This window comes from Maylandia zebra, linkage group LG3, assembly GCF_041146795.1.
Source record: "Maylandia zebra isolate NMK-2024a linkage group LG3, Mzebra_GT3a, whole genome shotgun sequence".
NCBI classification, from domain to species: domain Eukaryota; kingdom Metazoa; phylum Chordata; class Actinopteri; order Cichliformes; family Cichlidae; genus Maylandia; species Maylandia zebra.
Window position 1 is genome coordinate 11,246,682 of NC_135169.1, and position 15,516 is coordinate 11,262,197.

Below are 15,516 nucleotides of genomic sequence, written 5' to 3' on the forward strand. Positions count from 1 at the left end.
CGCTCTGTCCAGAGAACAGGAAGCTGCAGACAGAAAGTGAAACTAAGCAGAGATGTTTTGATTAAACTACGTGTGTCTGTGTGTGACGTAGGGCAGAACTACATATACTTGCAATGTTTTCAGAACTGTGCGTGGCTCGTGTCTACAGTTCTCTGTTTCTGGAAATGTACAATAAAGATGATTTTTTTGAGCTTTGACCACACTGAGTCCAGTCTTTCTCTGTCGGCAAAAGAATTCAGAAAAGAACCGAACATGATGATAATTGCATTTATACAGCGCTTTACAAGTCATTCACTCACTCTCACATTCACACGCTGGTGGAGGCAGCTGCAGTTGTAGCCACACCTGCCCTGACCGACAGAAGCGAGGCTGCCATATCGCACCATCGGCCCCTCTGGCCAACACCAGTAGGGTAAAGGACACAACGACCAGGACAGAGAGGCCGGGGATTGAACCAGCGACCTTCCAGTTACAGATGCACCTCCCAACCCCCTGAGCCACGGTCGCCCATGATAGGTTCCAGCCAGGACCCTTACTGGATACCGGGTGGGAATCGAACTCGTGACTCCCGCTCTGATGGTGTGTAGTCTTATATTTACAAAATACCACAGTTTTTGTCTTGGTCATTTTATGTGGTTGTATTTATCCGCTTTACCTTAAACGCTCCGTCTGACATAAACCGGTCTGTGGCGCAACAAAGGTTGGGGAGCGCTGCTGTGCAGCATGAGGGTTAATAGGACCGCACTCATATGAATATGATGTGTCAACTGATGTATTCTTGTACCTGCGAAAAATTATTCTTCTTGTTCTAAATTTACGCAAAACTACTGTCCTGTGTAACCCGCAATCAATCGTGGGATATGTTGGGCCACAAAGAAACACCAGACCCATCCTTCAAATCTGGGAAAGGACACATCTGTCACCACATTGGGAGGACTCTTTGAATTAGGACGGTCTTCGTCGTGTCGCTGTGACATAATTGCCCACAAACGTGGCCTTCGAAGCATGCAACCCTGAATTTGGACATAGCATGTGTATTCAGCCAGCGTCTCCCTCAGTCCTTTGTTGGGTCCTCCCTCATGGTTTTGTACCTCTCCCTGGGTTTCCCCTTTTGCTTTGATTTCACAGGTTTTGTCAGTCAGCAAATAAAGGTGGTTTTGAGTGTAACTCCTGTCTCCACATACGAGTCTGCATTTAGGTCCTTTTCCTGCACACAGCCAATTTATTACAGCAGATGCCATTTTTGTCACATGTACCAAGTACGAGTAGAAGGCACTGACAACTGCTCTCTTTCATGGAAGTGGAAGCTGTGACCCAAAGTGACTGCCAACACCCAGCACTGCACACCGAAGGACACATGCAGGTTCACCAGATCCTTTTAAAAAAATGAAACTGCTCCAGGAGTCGGCGCTTTGGCCTGAACAGCCTGTCCAGGAGTCAGAGATAGTTTTTAAAAAGTGTCTGTGTGTGATGTGTGGTAATGTCAGAGAGTCCACACTAAAGAGTCATTAGAAGGAAGCACACAGAACATGAACAAACTGAAAACACTGGGTCACCAGGAACCCCGGAGTTGATCCCCAGAAATATAGTAAAATTCCAGTTTGTGGTCCCCACAGAGATACGTAAACATGTACACACAGACACACCAAGAAGCAGGAGGGAGGCAGGCGAGTAAGAGAACAGCTGCTACAACGACAACAAGCTGGAAAGGTGAGAACATGAGAGAGACAGTAAATGTAGATGCTCTTCAGTCACACTGTAAGATAAAGACCGTCTGTGTTTCCCCTTTCACAAGACCTTACATATGCCAAGCTAACTTCTGTATGTCCACATTTATTGAAGATGTCATAAAACTCTGGATCTGCTGTTCAGAATGTCTTTCTAAGTTTCTTTGGCTTCTTCACAGCATGAGGTGCTAACAGGCTTCATCTTGTTGTCATAAATGAATGTGTGATTGATTTAACACAGACATCCACACAGGGAAAAGCAGGTGCTGGGTCACATCTGCACAGGATCATGTTGTAATCACTTCAAATCCCTATACAGAGATTTGTAAAGAGTGCTGTCAGTGTTACTGTGGATCAGCCGTGTAAGGGGTTACTCAGTGCTAACATTGTAATGTGTGTTACGCGGTCATAGCGACTAACGCGATTGAACGAGTCTGCATTAACACGTTAACGCTGACAGACCTAATTTAAAGCATGAATTCCAGGAACAGTAAAACAAGAACCGTCATTTTGTGTTGGAGCACACAGACGGCTACATTTCACACAAAGTTATCAGTTATGCTAAGGACAGGAGACGGGTGGGAAGATCATACACGCACTGCCACGTTTCAGGTCATCTGCTACCACGGTGAGAATATGTGGACAGTAATAAGATAATACAATCTTTAATAATGTTATAATTAATTTTATAACCTGTGTTATATCATAGACTCCTGAAAGAGACAGTTTGAAGAATGAGACGAGTTAGCTGATAAAGATGTTTTTGTGTTTCTCTGTTAACTCGACAATGAACGACAATAAAACCTTTGACGTCTGTGACCTGGACTCAGAGCTACTGCAGACAGCATCACACCGACCTGGCCAGTGGACTCCATCAGATATACAGTGAAGAGAAGCTGCAGAAGTCTACAGCCTCGTGGATCGGCCTGTGGTCAGATGGGAGTAACTTCTCTTTCAGATACTGGGACATGGACTCATGCAGTGATGGACTAAACAACAGGACATGTGCTACGACTCTGTTAGAGAGATCAGGAAGATGGGAAACATATTCAGCGACGCTTCATCTCCTGCTTTGCCTTTGTGTGGTCACCCATCAAAAACCTGTCCATTATGTTAGCAGTGTCCAAGCATTCTTTTTTTTTCCTTTTCATACCGCGCCCCCCTGCGATGGCTCTGCGACCCCCCTAGGGGGCGGGCCCCACACTTTGGAAAGCTCTGAGTTAACCAGTAAGTCTATGGCTGTTACAGCTTTCACAAACAAACAAGCGTAACCCGTCTGTAAGTGTTCTGGCGTGAAAGTAAGAGGCAGGAGACAGTACTGGGTCTTTGGCTCTTTACTGCACATCTGCAACACAGAAATATGTGTCTGATCTGTGTGTGTCACACGCCTGCCAGTACACCTCTCCTGATGAAGGAAAAAAGAGTGCATGCTGTTAAAAAACTGCAGCGAGTACGCTCACAAGCCTCTAGCAATCAGGCTAACTTAGCATGCTAACATTTCAGCTGCGTTCTCGGCTAAAACTCATTAAAAACGTATAGGGCTTTGGAGCGTGATGTCACGGGGGTGGGCGTGGAAAGGATTTTGGCCCGATCCGCCATTTTGGGGGTCTAAGTGAAAAAGGAGCGAAAGCATAGCCACGGTTCGTATTTGCTGTGTGGTCGGCTGCAATGTTCGATCGCACGACCGGCAAGAGAATAAGGTTGAAAATGGTTTATCTTTTCATTCTTTCCCAACCTGGAAGCAACATGAGCAGCTCGTGTATCGATGTTACCAAACAAAGGCGTCCAGCCTGGAGAGCAGCTGTGAGACGAGCTGACGTGCAGTTCTCTTCCATCTCCAAATATCTGTTGGTGCTCCAGACATTTTCATTCCGGTAAGTTCTAAATATGTTCATATCTTTATAGCCTATTAGTTTTATTTTCTATGCGCTCTGAGCAAATTAGAACAAACATCCTACTGAGTGATTTTGCAGAACTACCTTCTATTTATAGAGTTGCTAATTATTTGGCATTATTGCAGCAAACCAGCCGATGAAATGGATGAAACATCGTGACTGGGTTCCAGCGCTACACGAGGGACCTGCTTCAAACATACCACCATGCCAATCAGATTACTTCTTCCATGTGAGGGTGAAGAGGTGACCCTCCTGGATAAGATGGTGAAGGTTTGCTGCGTTTGGTGAACAGTGTGATAATAAAACCAGGGAAAATGAAACCTGCTCCTGTTAAATGTTCTTTAGTCTTGTGCTGTTATTTTTTCAAAAGATACAGTAAATAAAGTAATGTTAGTAGTGGGTGATATCATGTAAACACTGTCATGATTTTGTGTAAACATTTTGTCATTTGTAAACTATAAATGACATGGATTTTACACTGTTACTGATGTGATGTTTTACCTTTTACCTGTCACTACAGATGGTCTGTGAATGTTTTGATCAAGAGCCTTTTTTGGGCAGCTGAAGAGGAGAAGTCTATCTTATGGCCAACCTCTGGCTGTATCTTGGTCATATTACCCAGCAAAACCCATTATGCAGGTTCATCTGTAACAGTCCTTGTGCCACGGATCAACACTGCTGCTTCTACATTAAACAGAAGAGCAGCGACATGGCTGCAGGTCTCTGCGACTCCGGCCTTACAGGTGCAGCGGGCGGCTTCAACCTTCCCTGTGATGCTCACAGTGACCCATGGCTGCAATGCTGGTTCATTCAGTCTTTGAGAGTGCAGGACCTGAAACACACACAGACAAAGTTCATTTAAAGACAAGAACTATGAGCCAAGGCCGACACAAATGTGTTTAATCTACTTTATCATAAATGTAACAAAGTGTCTAGAAAGTTAGCACATACATGTAATTTTTCATTTCTTTATGTGTCCATCTATAGAACGCTGCAGGTTATAGTGTAAATCTGCCTGCAGAAAATGAACCTAAAGTATGTAATGCAAGGATGTCATCACTTTAGAGATGGAGAAAGCATAAAGTGACAATTATGAATCACTTAATATGATAAGGAGATTCTGCAGGTCATTAATCAATGTATAAAACTAAAATAAAATGTATTTTTAGTGACACAGGATACAAATATGGAAGCAAGATGTATAATTAGAATTATTTATAATAAACATTAATAAATCATTGCAATTTCTTTAACCATAAAGAATAACAATCCTTCAGGACAGTGTCTCATCAATGCACTGAACTCACTATGTTATCCACCTAACAGCCTCCACATGTTCTCACTGTAATTTCCCCTCATGAATGAATTTATGCTGCACTAATGTGAATGTTTGCAGGGAAATCAAACGCATTTCACTCGCAGTACTCGAGCTGACTTACCTTTGATTGAATGACGACTTGTACGCGCTGACTCCACAGACAAGGTACGAGAATATGTCAGGCTACGTCCATAGCGGTTGGTCTTCAGGGTTTCTACTCCACGGCCGTATTTCATACGGGTCCACATTTCCAATGCAGGCTATTTTCTGCAAGTACCGCCGCTTCGCCTCTGGACGCAATCGGTCTCTATACAGTCCATTCTCTATTGAGCTGCTTTTAAGCATCTTGTAATCGTCGTTCCAACACAGTGTGTTTGTTTTGATTCGTAGACCCCGAAAATGGTGCCGCGCTCCCACAATGCATTGCAGCGTGACGTCAACTCCAAAGCCCTATATTAGTGAACTCCGCCCTCCACAAAACTTATCCCGAATGAGTCTCTAAATGACAAACAAAAACATGGCGGTTCGGCTGTATTCACATTGCAGCTTGGGGTCTGAACAAACTTTAATTCGCAGAGAGCAACGTGGCAGTGACTTACCTATGGGCAGAAATCTGTGCCATCAGAAACTGAATTTGAATAAGTTAAATTTGAATTTGAATTGCTCAGATTGAATCTGAATTGTAACTTGAATAAATGCTTTTGAAAACTGAATTTGAATTAGTCTAATTTGAAATTCAATTTATGGTTTGAAAATGATCATCACTAAATTGAAATTGAATTTTATATTTTGAAAATGAATTGATTTGCTTTGAAACTGCATTTTATCCTTTAAAAATTCAGCTCTCGAATAATTTCAGTTTCACTTCTCACCATTCAGTTTCAGTTCTACAATTCAGTTTTTTGGAACTTACATCCGGTTCCGGTTCAAGCGCAGATTAATAGAACTACGTTTTACTAGCGGACCGAAAGTGTTACTGACGGGAATCTACAGCGTCTTGAGCTGAATTAAGACTTCAGAAGTCATTCGTCATGTCGAATGACCAGCGGATAAACTCTCAGGTTGGTAATAAATGTATTACATGTATAAGAACAAGCGTCATGTTAACAAATGATACCCGTAAGGTAACTTTTATGCTTATTGTAGCTGCTAGCTAAAAACGCTAATTTAGCGTAGTTTGCCCTGAATTCAGCTTTGACAAACATGATCGACTGTTTCTAGTAGAATTCCAAAGTTGTCATCTTGGACCCTCTCAGAGTACCCCCTCTGTATGCTTGCAGAGACCCCTACAGTAGGGAAACATGCAAAACGGTGTCCAAACCTTTGTGTTTTAGCTTTATTTATGTCTTACACAGCATCCCAACTCTTTAGCTAACTTAATAACTTTAGCTAACGTGAATAGTTAGTGTAATTCATTAGTGCAGCATTACTGGATCACCTCTGTGACCGGGACACACATGCACACGCCTACGTCACCACACAGCGCACACACACGAACTCACACAGACTCAGATCACAGGTAGGAGAGTGAGATGCAAAAATGAAGTATTTAATTTAAACAAGGGATGTTTTGGGTGAAATTCATGAGTATTTAACACATATGTTACACTAAACAACCAAAGCCAACGTGGTGCCATTTTTGTTATTGGTTGACATTTCTCCACCAATAGGTGGAATAGGTTTTCTGTCGTTACTGTTTTCACGCTGTCCTTAGAAAATGCTTTTTTAAAGCATTTCTTAATGTGACGATAGTATTTAGCATCACTTATACATATCTTTTTTTATCATAACTCTGGATTTAGCGCCCTGTCATTAAAACTGAAAAACTGGTGTATACTTTGAAGTCCAAACTTTCAACACGGGCTGAAATAGAGACTCAGCGTGGCTGCAGCTTGTTGCTATGTCAGTTTAAATCAGTCATGTGATTTGGAGGTGCGGCACACAGAGGGTTAATAACACTTCATTCCATTTCCAGAGTGGAATAACCAACCACCTGTGTGAAATCTGAAATGCCCATGGTGTTGATTCACAGTCATTGGCATTGTTGCTACTGACAACAAGAAACAAAGTCGGTCTGCCCTATGGGCTGAACCATTTGTTAATGGTGGAGGGGGGAGGTAACACTATGCAATATATTCAGTTTTACCATTTATATTCACTGTAGCTAGGCTCAAAGTGTTAATTCTGGGTGGCATGGGATCATTTTAGGGTGGCACATGCCACCCCGTGCCACCCTTCTAGATCCGCCCCTGCTCTTTCAAAGGCTGCAGAGTTCAGGTGGACCCTCTAAACTGCAGGTAAGCAATCATTTTCTGTCATCTTTCTTTGCTATTCCACTGGACTGGACATAAGTTTAGTTTTTGTTAGCTACATCTGTTGAAGTTGTGGTAAAATGCTAACATTAGCCTATTCGTTGTATTTAGCTAACCTGCAGCTAATATTTGCTAAGTTTAGTGATGCCCGTGTCTCTTTAGAGGCCAGTGTTGTGAATAAGCAAACATATTTGGACTTTTAACTGGATTCTGCAGTACAAGTTTTAGTCTAGTTTTTTTTTTTTTTTTCTTTTGCCTGTCCCGTTTGGCTCTTTTGCATCAGAATTATTGTCTAAAGGCAAAGAAAGATGCCCAACGGATTTACTTTACCAAATAGACCATCCCAGCCTTGCCGTAATGGTCCATTTGATTCACCTTTTATTGTTTATTTTATTTTCACTTGCTGAATACGGGACAGACTTGACTGGGGGAAAGAAGGGGAGAAAGAAAGAGGGAAAGAGAAACAGCTGAGAAGAGGGACGGGGGAGAAGGGCAAAAAACAAAAACCAACAGAACGGGCAGAGAAAAAAAATGCATCTATCGATCACCTGGATCACCTGCTGAGAAAGAAAAAAGAAAACAAGCAGAAGAGAACAAGAGTAACAGAATAAACAACATCACAATGATATATGGGAATATGACAGTAAATACTAAATGTTAAACATTATTGTGCAGCACATAAGATCAACAGAACACAGTGTGCTTTGAGGTAGGAGCCAAAAAGGGTGTAGTTTGTGGGTGTGATCACCCGTGTGTACACCTGTGAGCATGGACGCGCTTGTTTTTTTAAAAGGTTCCTTCATGTAATGATCTGCTAGAGGGTGTGGGGGGGCCACAGCCCCGTCCTCCAGGGCATGAAGCAGGTATGGAGGAGATCAAGACTCCAGACATCCAGAGGCCCCCAGAACACAAGAGATCAAGGAAGACCAACAGAGGGGCAGCTGCGCCACTGTCCCAGTAAGAGCTGAGGAGAGTCCCAGATGAGGGCTCACTCAGCAGCCGCGGAGCAGAAGCCAGGGGGGGTTGCAGTGACGCGCCCGTGAGCTCTGCCGGCAGCCAGCTGCGCCTGAGTGACCGAGCCCCAGGCCGAGAGGCCGGGGGCACCCCACCTCCGAAGTGGCCCGAGCGAGCCCCAGGCTCCAGGCCCCGATAAGCGGCCGCCAAGGAGTGAGCCGGTGTGTACCTGGAAGCCCACCCCCGGACACAAAGAACCACCAACGCACCGATGTCTGAGGGAGTCCGCCACTGGCCAGTTTTAGTCTAGTAAGTGAATGTGTTTAATTGTAGGCATGGACATTACTGGATATTCTTTATTTATTATTTTACATTTACAATTTTTTTTTTCCTGGGGACCCTGTGACACCCCACTGAAGAGCCGTAGGCTGGATCTCTTAAGATCTCACTGTCGGGTTTGTAAGGCCATGTTACTCCTAAATTTCTATCTTGTTCAAAGAGAAGATATAAAACAAAGTTCTAAGCTAATCGAACTTAGTGTTCTCCTTTTTAAAAAGAATCGATAAAGAATCGAATCGTTAAACAGAATCGAAAATGGAATCGGAATCGTGAAAATCTTATCAATACCCATCCCTAGGCAGGATAGAGTGAAGGAGAGAAGACAGGTTGGATCCACTGTGCTGTCATGAACAGCCTGCTGTGGGTGGAGGGTGAGGTGGAGCAGGATGCTGTGGAGGAGGTGAGGCTCCAACCCTAAGCCCAACAATCATGTTTTACAGTCCTGTGGTCTCAGCCTCAGATACTTATTAAATCACACAGAGCTCATGTAGAAACAAATGAACTAAATATGTTCTCCATTTCTGTCACACAAAGCTGTATGAAACGTTTCCCACAGTTGGTATCATGGTTGCTAGGCAACCTGGGCAGCGCGACGGAGGTTAGACCATCCCATTTCATGAGCCTACAAGCCTCGCACTTCCGGCCTTAGTGGTCTTCGCGGCCCTTGTAGACTGTTAAGGCTGCAGAACCTAAATTGGTATACAGTCTTTGTCTTAGCTGAAAGAGATGGTACCACTAACGTATTTTAGTCTCTATATTTATGTTGAGGCTTTTGAGCTGGATCGTAACAAATGTACGTTTAGGTTCAATAGATCCACACTAAAGACTTTTTGTTTTACAAATCACTGAATGCATGTTTCAAACACCTCAGTGTTAAACGTTTTGTTGTTTCAGTGTGTCAGGTGGCACTCGTTGTATACAAACTGATATCCTGTGATTTATCTCTGCTTTAATCCTGTGATTCAGTGTTGTTGGATAAACCTTTTAATAAAATGTTCACGCCTGGTTTCATTGATATCACTTCCACCCAGAAATCTGGACTTCATCATTTTGCCCTCACATCATTATCTGAACAAAGCATTAAACAGCAGCAATGTTAAAATGAATAATGAAAGGAATTTATTGGGTTCTTTGAAGGTACAGAGTTGATGGACGCACCCCATTTAATACCTACAAAATACAACATTAAGCTTTGATCTTTATTTTTAGTTGTGTTATTCTTCTTTTTAACAACATTTTTAATCTCCTCCTCCTCCCCAAAAACCAATCACTAATGGTGTTGACCACACAGATGGGCACTTGTTGGCCTTCTGGTGGAACGTTCTGTTGCTTTAGATCATTTTTATGCTGAAACAGCAGATAAAAAGTGTGTCGTATCAAAGCTGCAGACTGTTTCATGCATTTCCAACTCTTTATTAGAATCTTTAATGCAAAGCACTTAAAACTATTACTGTTAAATACGGTACTGCTCATAATAAGGTGCCATTAAAATATGAATAAGCATAAAAAACAATGAACGTCATTCTTTATAATTTATAAAATATCATTTTGCATATTTGTCTGAACAGCCTGAACAAAATAAAGGAACCATAAATTTATTTAAATTATTGACACAGATATTTTTCTATCTGCATGATTTCTTTCCCTTTGATTGTCTTGTTAACGGTGACCTCGTCCTTCTCCAGTTCCTCATCCAAGTGCTTCCACGTTTCCCCCTCACTATAGACGCTCTGTCAGGTTTCCAGGAGTAGCTGCAGCTGGTTCTGCATGTCAGTTGTGGCCACACCAATGATGTGGACCTCGGATCTGTCCTCTGCGTTTGTCTGTCCACACAGCATAAACACATATTTAGCCCTGCAAACTTTCATCCAAAAAGAAAAACTATGGTGATCATGTGGTTTCAGCAGGTCAACAGGACACAGACATACACATTATGTCTTGGTGAATACTCAATCATGATATAACCTGGCCCCTAGACAGGTCGTAACACCTGGATAAAACATTCTCATTAAAGTCACAGTAACACTATGATGTGGTCCATGATCCATGACCTCTAATGAGTCTGACAGGCTTACCAGGTTTTTCAGGAATGATCTGGAGGTCTGTATACGACTGAAATCAGTCACCCGAGCTTCAACTTTTAAAGCCACAAACTCACCATCAGTTACATTATGGAGGTACTTCAATGTCACTTTTCACACAAACAGCAACTCCACCAGCACCTCTGTTTGCCATGTTTGTGTAGGACAGGTGTTGTTTCCAATGGAGACACACCTGTGGGACTGAAGAGCCCCACAGGTGTGTCTCCATTGGGCACAAACTGCTGCTGGACACAGTTCATGGTGACTCTGGATGTCAGTACTGTGAGCTGCCAGTCCCTCTGTTACTGTGAACAATGGTGGAAGCTCCTGACTGTCTCACGTGCAGACACGCGTGTGCACACTAACAGCTTCTGTCACGCTCTCATCACGTGATTTAATGAGCGCGCTCAGACGACTCCTTCTAGAACATCGACACTTAAAGTGTTATTAATTTAAATGTGTGTGTCCATATTTGTAACATTGTTAGTCATGTCATTTTTACCTTATTATGTGTACCTGTTGGCTCTTCTTTCTGGCTTTTCTAAAGTTTCTGCCCAGTTTTCACAGTTCAACAACAAGTAGTTCTGAGGGAACTTCAGCTTGTTCAGCTTTTTCAATATTTCTGCTAAATCTTTATTGTTCTGCTGATTTTTGCAGTCACACCCCATTTTCTCAGGAAATTGAAATTGTATTAGTTATAGTTATTATGATATTTCCATATATACTGTCACAACATGTGATTTATTTACTGCTTGTATATCTTTCATATCCGTCACCTCCAAGTCTATATGATCTTGAGCCTTCCTGCAGGACAGTGGAGCTCGATAAAATCCTCAGGTTGACATTAACAGGATGCATGTAAACAGCTGAGAGTTTGAGTCATTTATTTTGGAACAATGACCTCCAGTACAAATGTTTGATCTATGGTAATCAGATGAGCAGAAACACCCAAATCATTCAGAGACATGGATTACAGGGATTACATCACATGGATTAAACAGCAGAGGTAAAGCATCAAACAGCAGAGTCTACATTAGACCTGATCCAGGACCAGCCCAGTGAAACCACAACAACCACCAACAACACTGAGATGGTCCTGGATCAGGTTCAGAGTCCAGACAGAGATCATCATCATCATCATCATCATCATCATCATCAGTCTGAACACAGGAAGCAGCTGCTTTTACAATATCAGACAGAACCAGGACCCAGGCTCAGTTAGTGGGAACCAGGATACGACCTGAAAGAAGAAGAGACGAGGACACAGTCACCAACACTCTGAAAACAAACCATGGACACTGGTTTTAAACTGGTCAGTAACAGTGATTCAGTTTCATGTTTCAGGGCTTGGACCAGGTCTGAGAGTTCTCTAAAAAAATGCTTTAAAAAATGGGTTTGAATGCAGCCTGACACTAATGTGGTCTGAAAATAAACTGTACTGGTCTACAACTTTGTGAAACTGGTTTAAAAACAGCCTGAATATGAATTTTAAACATCAGTATATAAAATAAAACACTGATGTAAACCAGATCCAAACCAGTTTTAGACTCATGTAATGTGGTTTGAGATTTAGACTGGTCTAAACTGGTTTCATTCTGGTCTAAACTGGTTTCAGGTATGAACTGGTCTGTGAGTGGGAGTTCTGACCTCGGGCCTTCCTCTTGTAGTAGATGAAACCAGCCAGAGATAAGATCAGACCCAGGATCAGTCCTGAGGCTCCGATGGCGAGCTTGTTCCTCTCTGACTCAGGCATGGACGAGGAGGGATCTGAGTCACACAGGTGAGAGTCAGACAGGTAGGTGTGTACAGGTGTGTACAGGTGTGTACAGGTGTGTAGATACAGACAGGTATTTACCCCAGTCAGTGATCAGAGGTTTCTCCAGGCTGGCGTGCTCCACCTTACAGGAGATCTTCTCCCCAGACCTTCAACACAAACATCAGTGACTCTCAGATCTTAAACTTTTAAACTTTAGTCCAGACTTCATATCAAAAGTCTGTTTCCATGGAAAATGATGCTCACCTGGGTGTGTACTCCAGGTGTGAGTGGGTCTGGTAGTACCAATCACCATCTGCCATCTCCTCAGTGGAAGTGACATCAGCGCTGACTTCCTGTCCATCTCTCAGCCAGCTCACTTTGATGTTTTTGGGGTAGAAGTCATAGACACTGCAGACCAACATGGCTTGATGGATACCAGAAGGAGGCGTACTGGAGTGAAGTCTGACGTAGGGCGTAGCTGAAAGACATTATGAGTTTCTGTCGTTGGTAATATGATATTCTCAGGGATGATTGTATACATGCATCAGATGATGAATCAGCTGTGAGGAGAAACATCATCAGGCTGTAAACATCATTTATTTTAAAGTAACACATGCAGAGCTGTATGTGCTGGAAATCTACCAGACTTGAACCTGGATCAGTTTTTATTAACATCCAGTGAAGTGCTGACTCAGAGTGACATCAGTGTGAACCATCAGTGAACTGATCCTCCTGCAGATGAGCTGCTGTGCTGGTTTAAAACTAAAGTCTGACATATAGAGAGTAGCTGATAAAGTACTGATTGCAAACTAAAGGACTGAATCCACAGCTGGTCCCAGTTTGAATTTCTGCTCATCCAGCTGTTTAACTGATGAGCAGAAATTAATAATGATTTATTTTTGTTTGATACACTTGTTTCTTTTCACAGTGTGTTTGTGTTGTTTGTTTTTTACAGCTAAAGACTCACAGCAGCTGATTAATGAATGTGTTACATTGGTTGCTGTTTCATTACGTTTGGGTGTAGGTATAGACAACTGTAGGCTGAACAACAATGGTGGAGGAGATGGTGATAGTGGTGGTGAGCGAGGACCTGATGGAGGGTCACTCTAATCAGACTGTACCATCCAGAGCCTGCAGGGGGCGCTGTGTCTGTCTATTTGGTCATATTTGTTATTATATCTGTTATTAACCTCTGTCTCTCTTCCACAGCATGTCTTTATCCTGTCTTCCTTCTCTCACCCCAACCAATCACAGCAGATGGCCCCGCCCCTCCCTGAGCCTGGTTCTGTCGGAGGTTTCTTCCTGTTAAAAGGGAGTTTTTCCTTCCCACTGTTGCCAAAGTGCTTGCTCATAGGGGGTCATATGATTGTTGGGTTTTTCTCTGTATCTATGAAGCGCCTTGAGGCGACTTTTGTTGTGATTTGGCGCTATATAAATAAAATTGAATTGAATTTGTAACCAGTCACACACAGATGGGTGAGACAAGAGCTGCTGGCTGATGGAGGAAATCTCTCACACATCCTTCCTTCTCTGAGGTCACACCATCTCACTCCAGAGAGGAAGTCACTCCTGTAAAGAGCCTGCTCATCCACACATGGGTCAACACTCAAGGTGCACTCAGGTGCACTGTAGATCTAGCCATCTATAACCCAAAAGTGATGGATACGACATGTGGAATCCCTTTTCACTATCAGACAGCTTCCCCTCCACAGGAGGTCTGAGCTGGTTCTCCTCATGTTCCTCTGAGCTGCTGGGAGCTGACTGTAGTTCATGACATGAAGAAACACTCGTTTGATTATCAGACGGTTCAACCAGCGGAAAACTGTGTTCTGTCCCATTGGAACACATGAATTATTAAGCTCATGTTACACAGCTCACAGGTTGTGTGTGTTATGATGATAACTTAATAATTGTTTCAGTATATTTAATGGCTCCACTGTTACACTGACTCATTGATCTGAGCTGTAAATGTGTGCAGGTGTGAAGCTGTTAAAGAAACCAACAAACAACAAAGAAACAAACTGCAGACACACATTAGTGTGAAAATCCAACTTTAAACAAACATCAGTGTTTATAAGATTTATCTGCTTTAAAATAAGTAAAGAAGTAAAACGTGTTCAATAACCTGTCAGGCTGCTTCATGCTGTTAGAAATATTTATGTGGAAATATTAATAAATTAAGCAACATTTCACCTCGAACAGGTTAAATAAATACTTTAATATCATCAGTGTGTTATGATGAACAGCTGCAGTTTGCCTGTTTCACCAGCAGGGAGCGCCACAGACTGAGGTTAGAGTGTTCAGAGTCAGTGATTTATTACAGTCATTGATCATCAGAGTCTGACCTGCAGCTGTGAGTCCATCATGAATGATTCAGAGTGAGGTCAACACCTGATGATGTCACACAGACCAGCACACTCACCTGATTTAGACAGAACGGCGCTGTAGTCAAGACCAATGTTGTTATGGCAGTACGTCTCCTTCTGAGCTCTCTCTGAAGCCAGCTGTCCTGGAATACTGTTAAAGTACTTTGCCTGCTTCACTCCAAAGTCAGTGTATCCAACATACTCTCCCACATTGCTGTCAAACCTGACGACCTCCATCATGTTGTAATAGTAAGAGTCGATGAACTGGATGTCCTTCAGCTCAGTGGAGTTAAACACACAGCGAGCCATTCTGTAATTCATGAATCCATCTGAGAACAAACAGAACATCAGGACTGATCACTGTATTGATCACAACCAGTGAGAGAGTGTATGTGTGTGCCGATGAGTGGATTTGTGTGTATTGATCACTATACTGATTAGTGATGAGTGTATTGACCAGTGATCAGTACAGTGATTGGTGATCAGTGTATCTCTGCAGTATATTAAGGAGTGTATTGATGAGTATATCGATCATACCTGCTGTGCTGAGGCTGATGAAGAGGAGGCAGAGGAAGGATGAAGCCATGTTCCTGAGTTCTCCTGACAAACTGACTCAGTCTGACTGAGAGCTGCTCTAAAAACAGAGAAGAGGTCACATGACCACAGCATCATCTGTTACCAGGAAGAACTCTGTGACACCAGCTCACAGCTCACACTCTTCATCACCGTGTGTGTTTGTCTGTTAAAGTCCATTAAAGCTTTAAAAAC

The 15,516-nt window shown here is 42.7% G+C and overlaps 1 protein-coding gene across 1 annotated transcript; it reads right to left on the reverse strand.

The window, feature by feature from the left end:
* Positions 1-11,493: 11,493 nt before the first annotated feature.
* On the reverse strand, positions 11,494-15,349 carry LOC101464603 (H-2 class II histocompatibility antigen, E-S beta chain). Its single transcript, XM_004575445.4, has 6 exons — positions 15,286-15,349; positions 14,805-15,077; positions 12,647-12,860; positions 12,482-12,549; positions 12,274-12,393; positions 11,494-11,866 (listed from the first exon to the last, which is right to left on the reverse strand). The coding sequence occupies exons 1-6, from the start codon at positions 15,332-15,334 to the stop codon at positions 11,841-11,843; spliced, it is 750 nt and encodes a 249-aa protein (XP_004575502.3). The 5' UTR covers positions 15,335-15,349; the 3' UTR covers positions 11,494-11,840.
* Between the last annotated feature and the right edge of the window lie 167 nt (positions 15,350-15,516).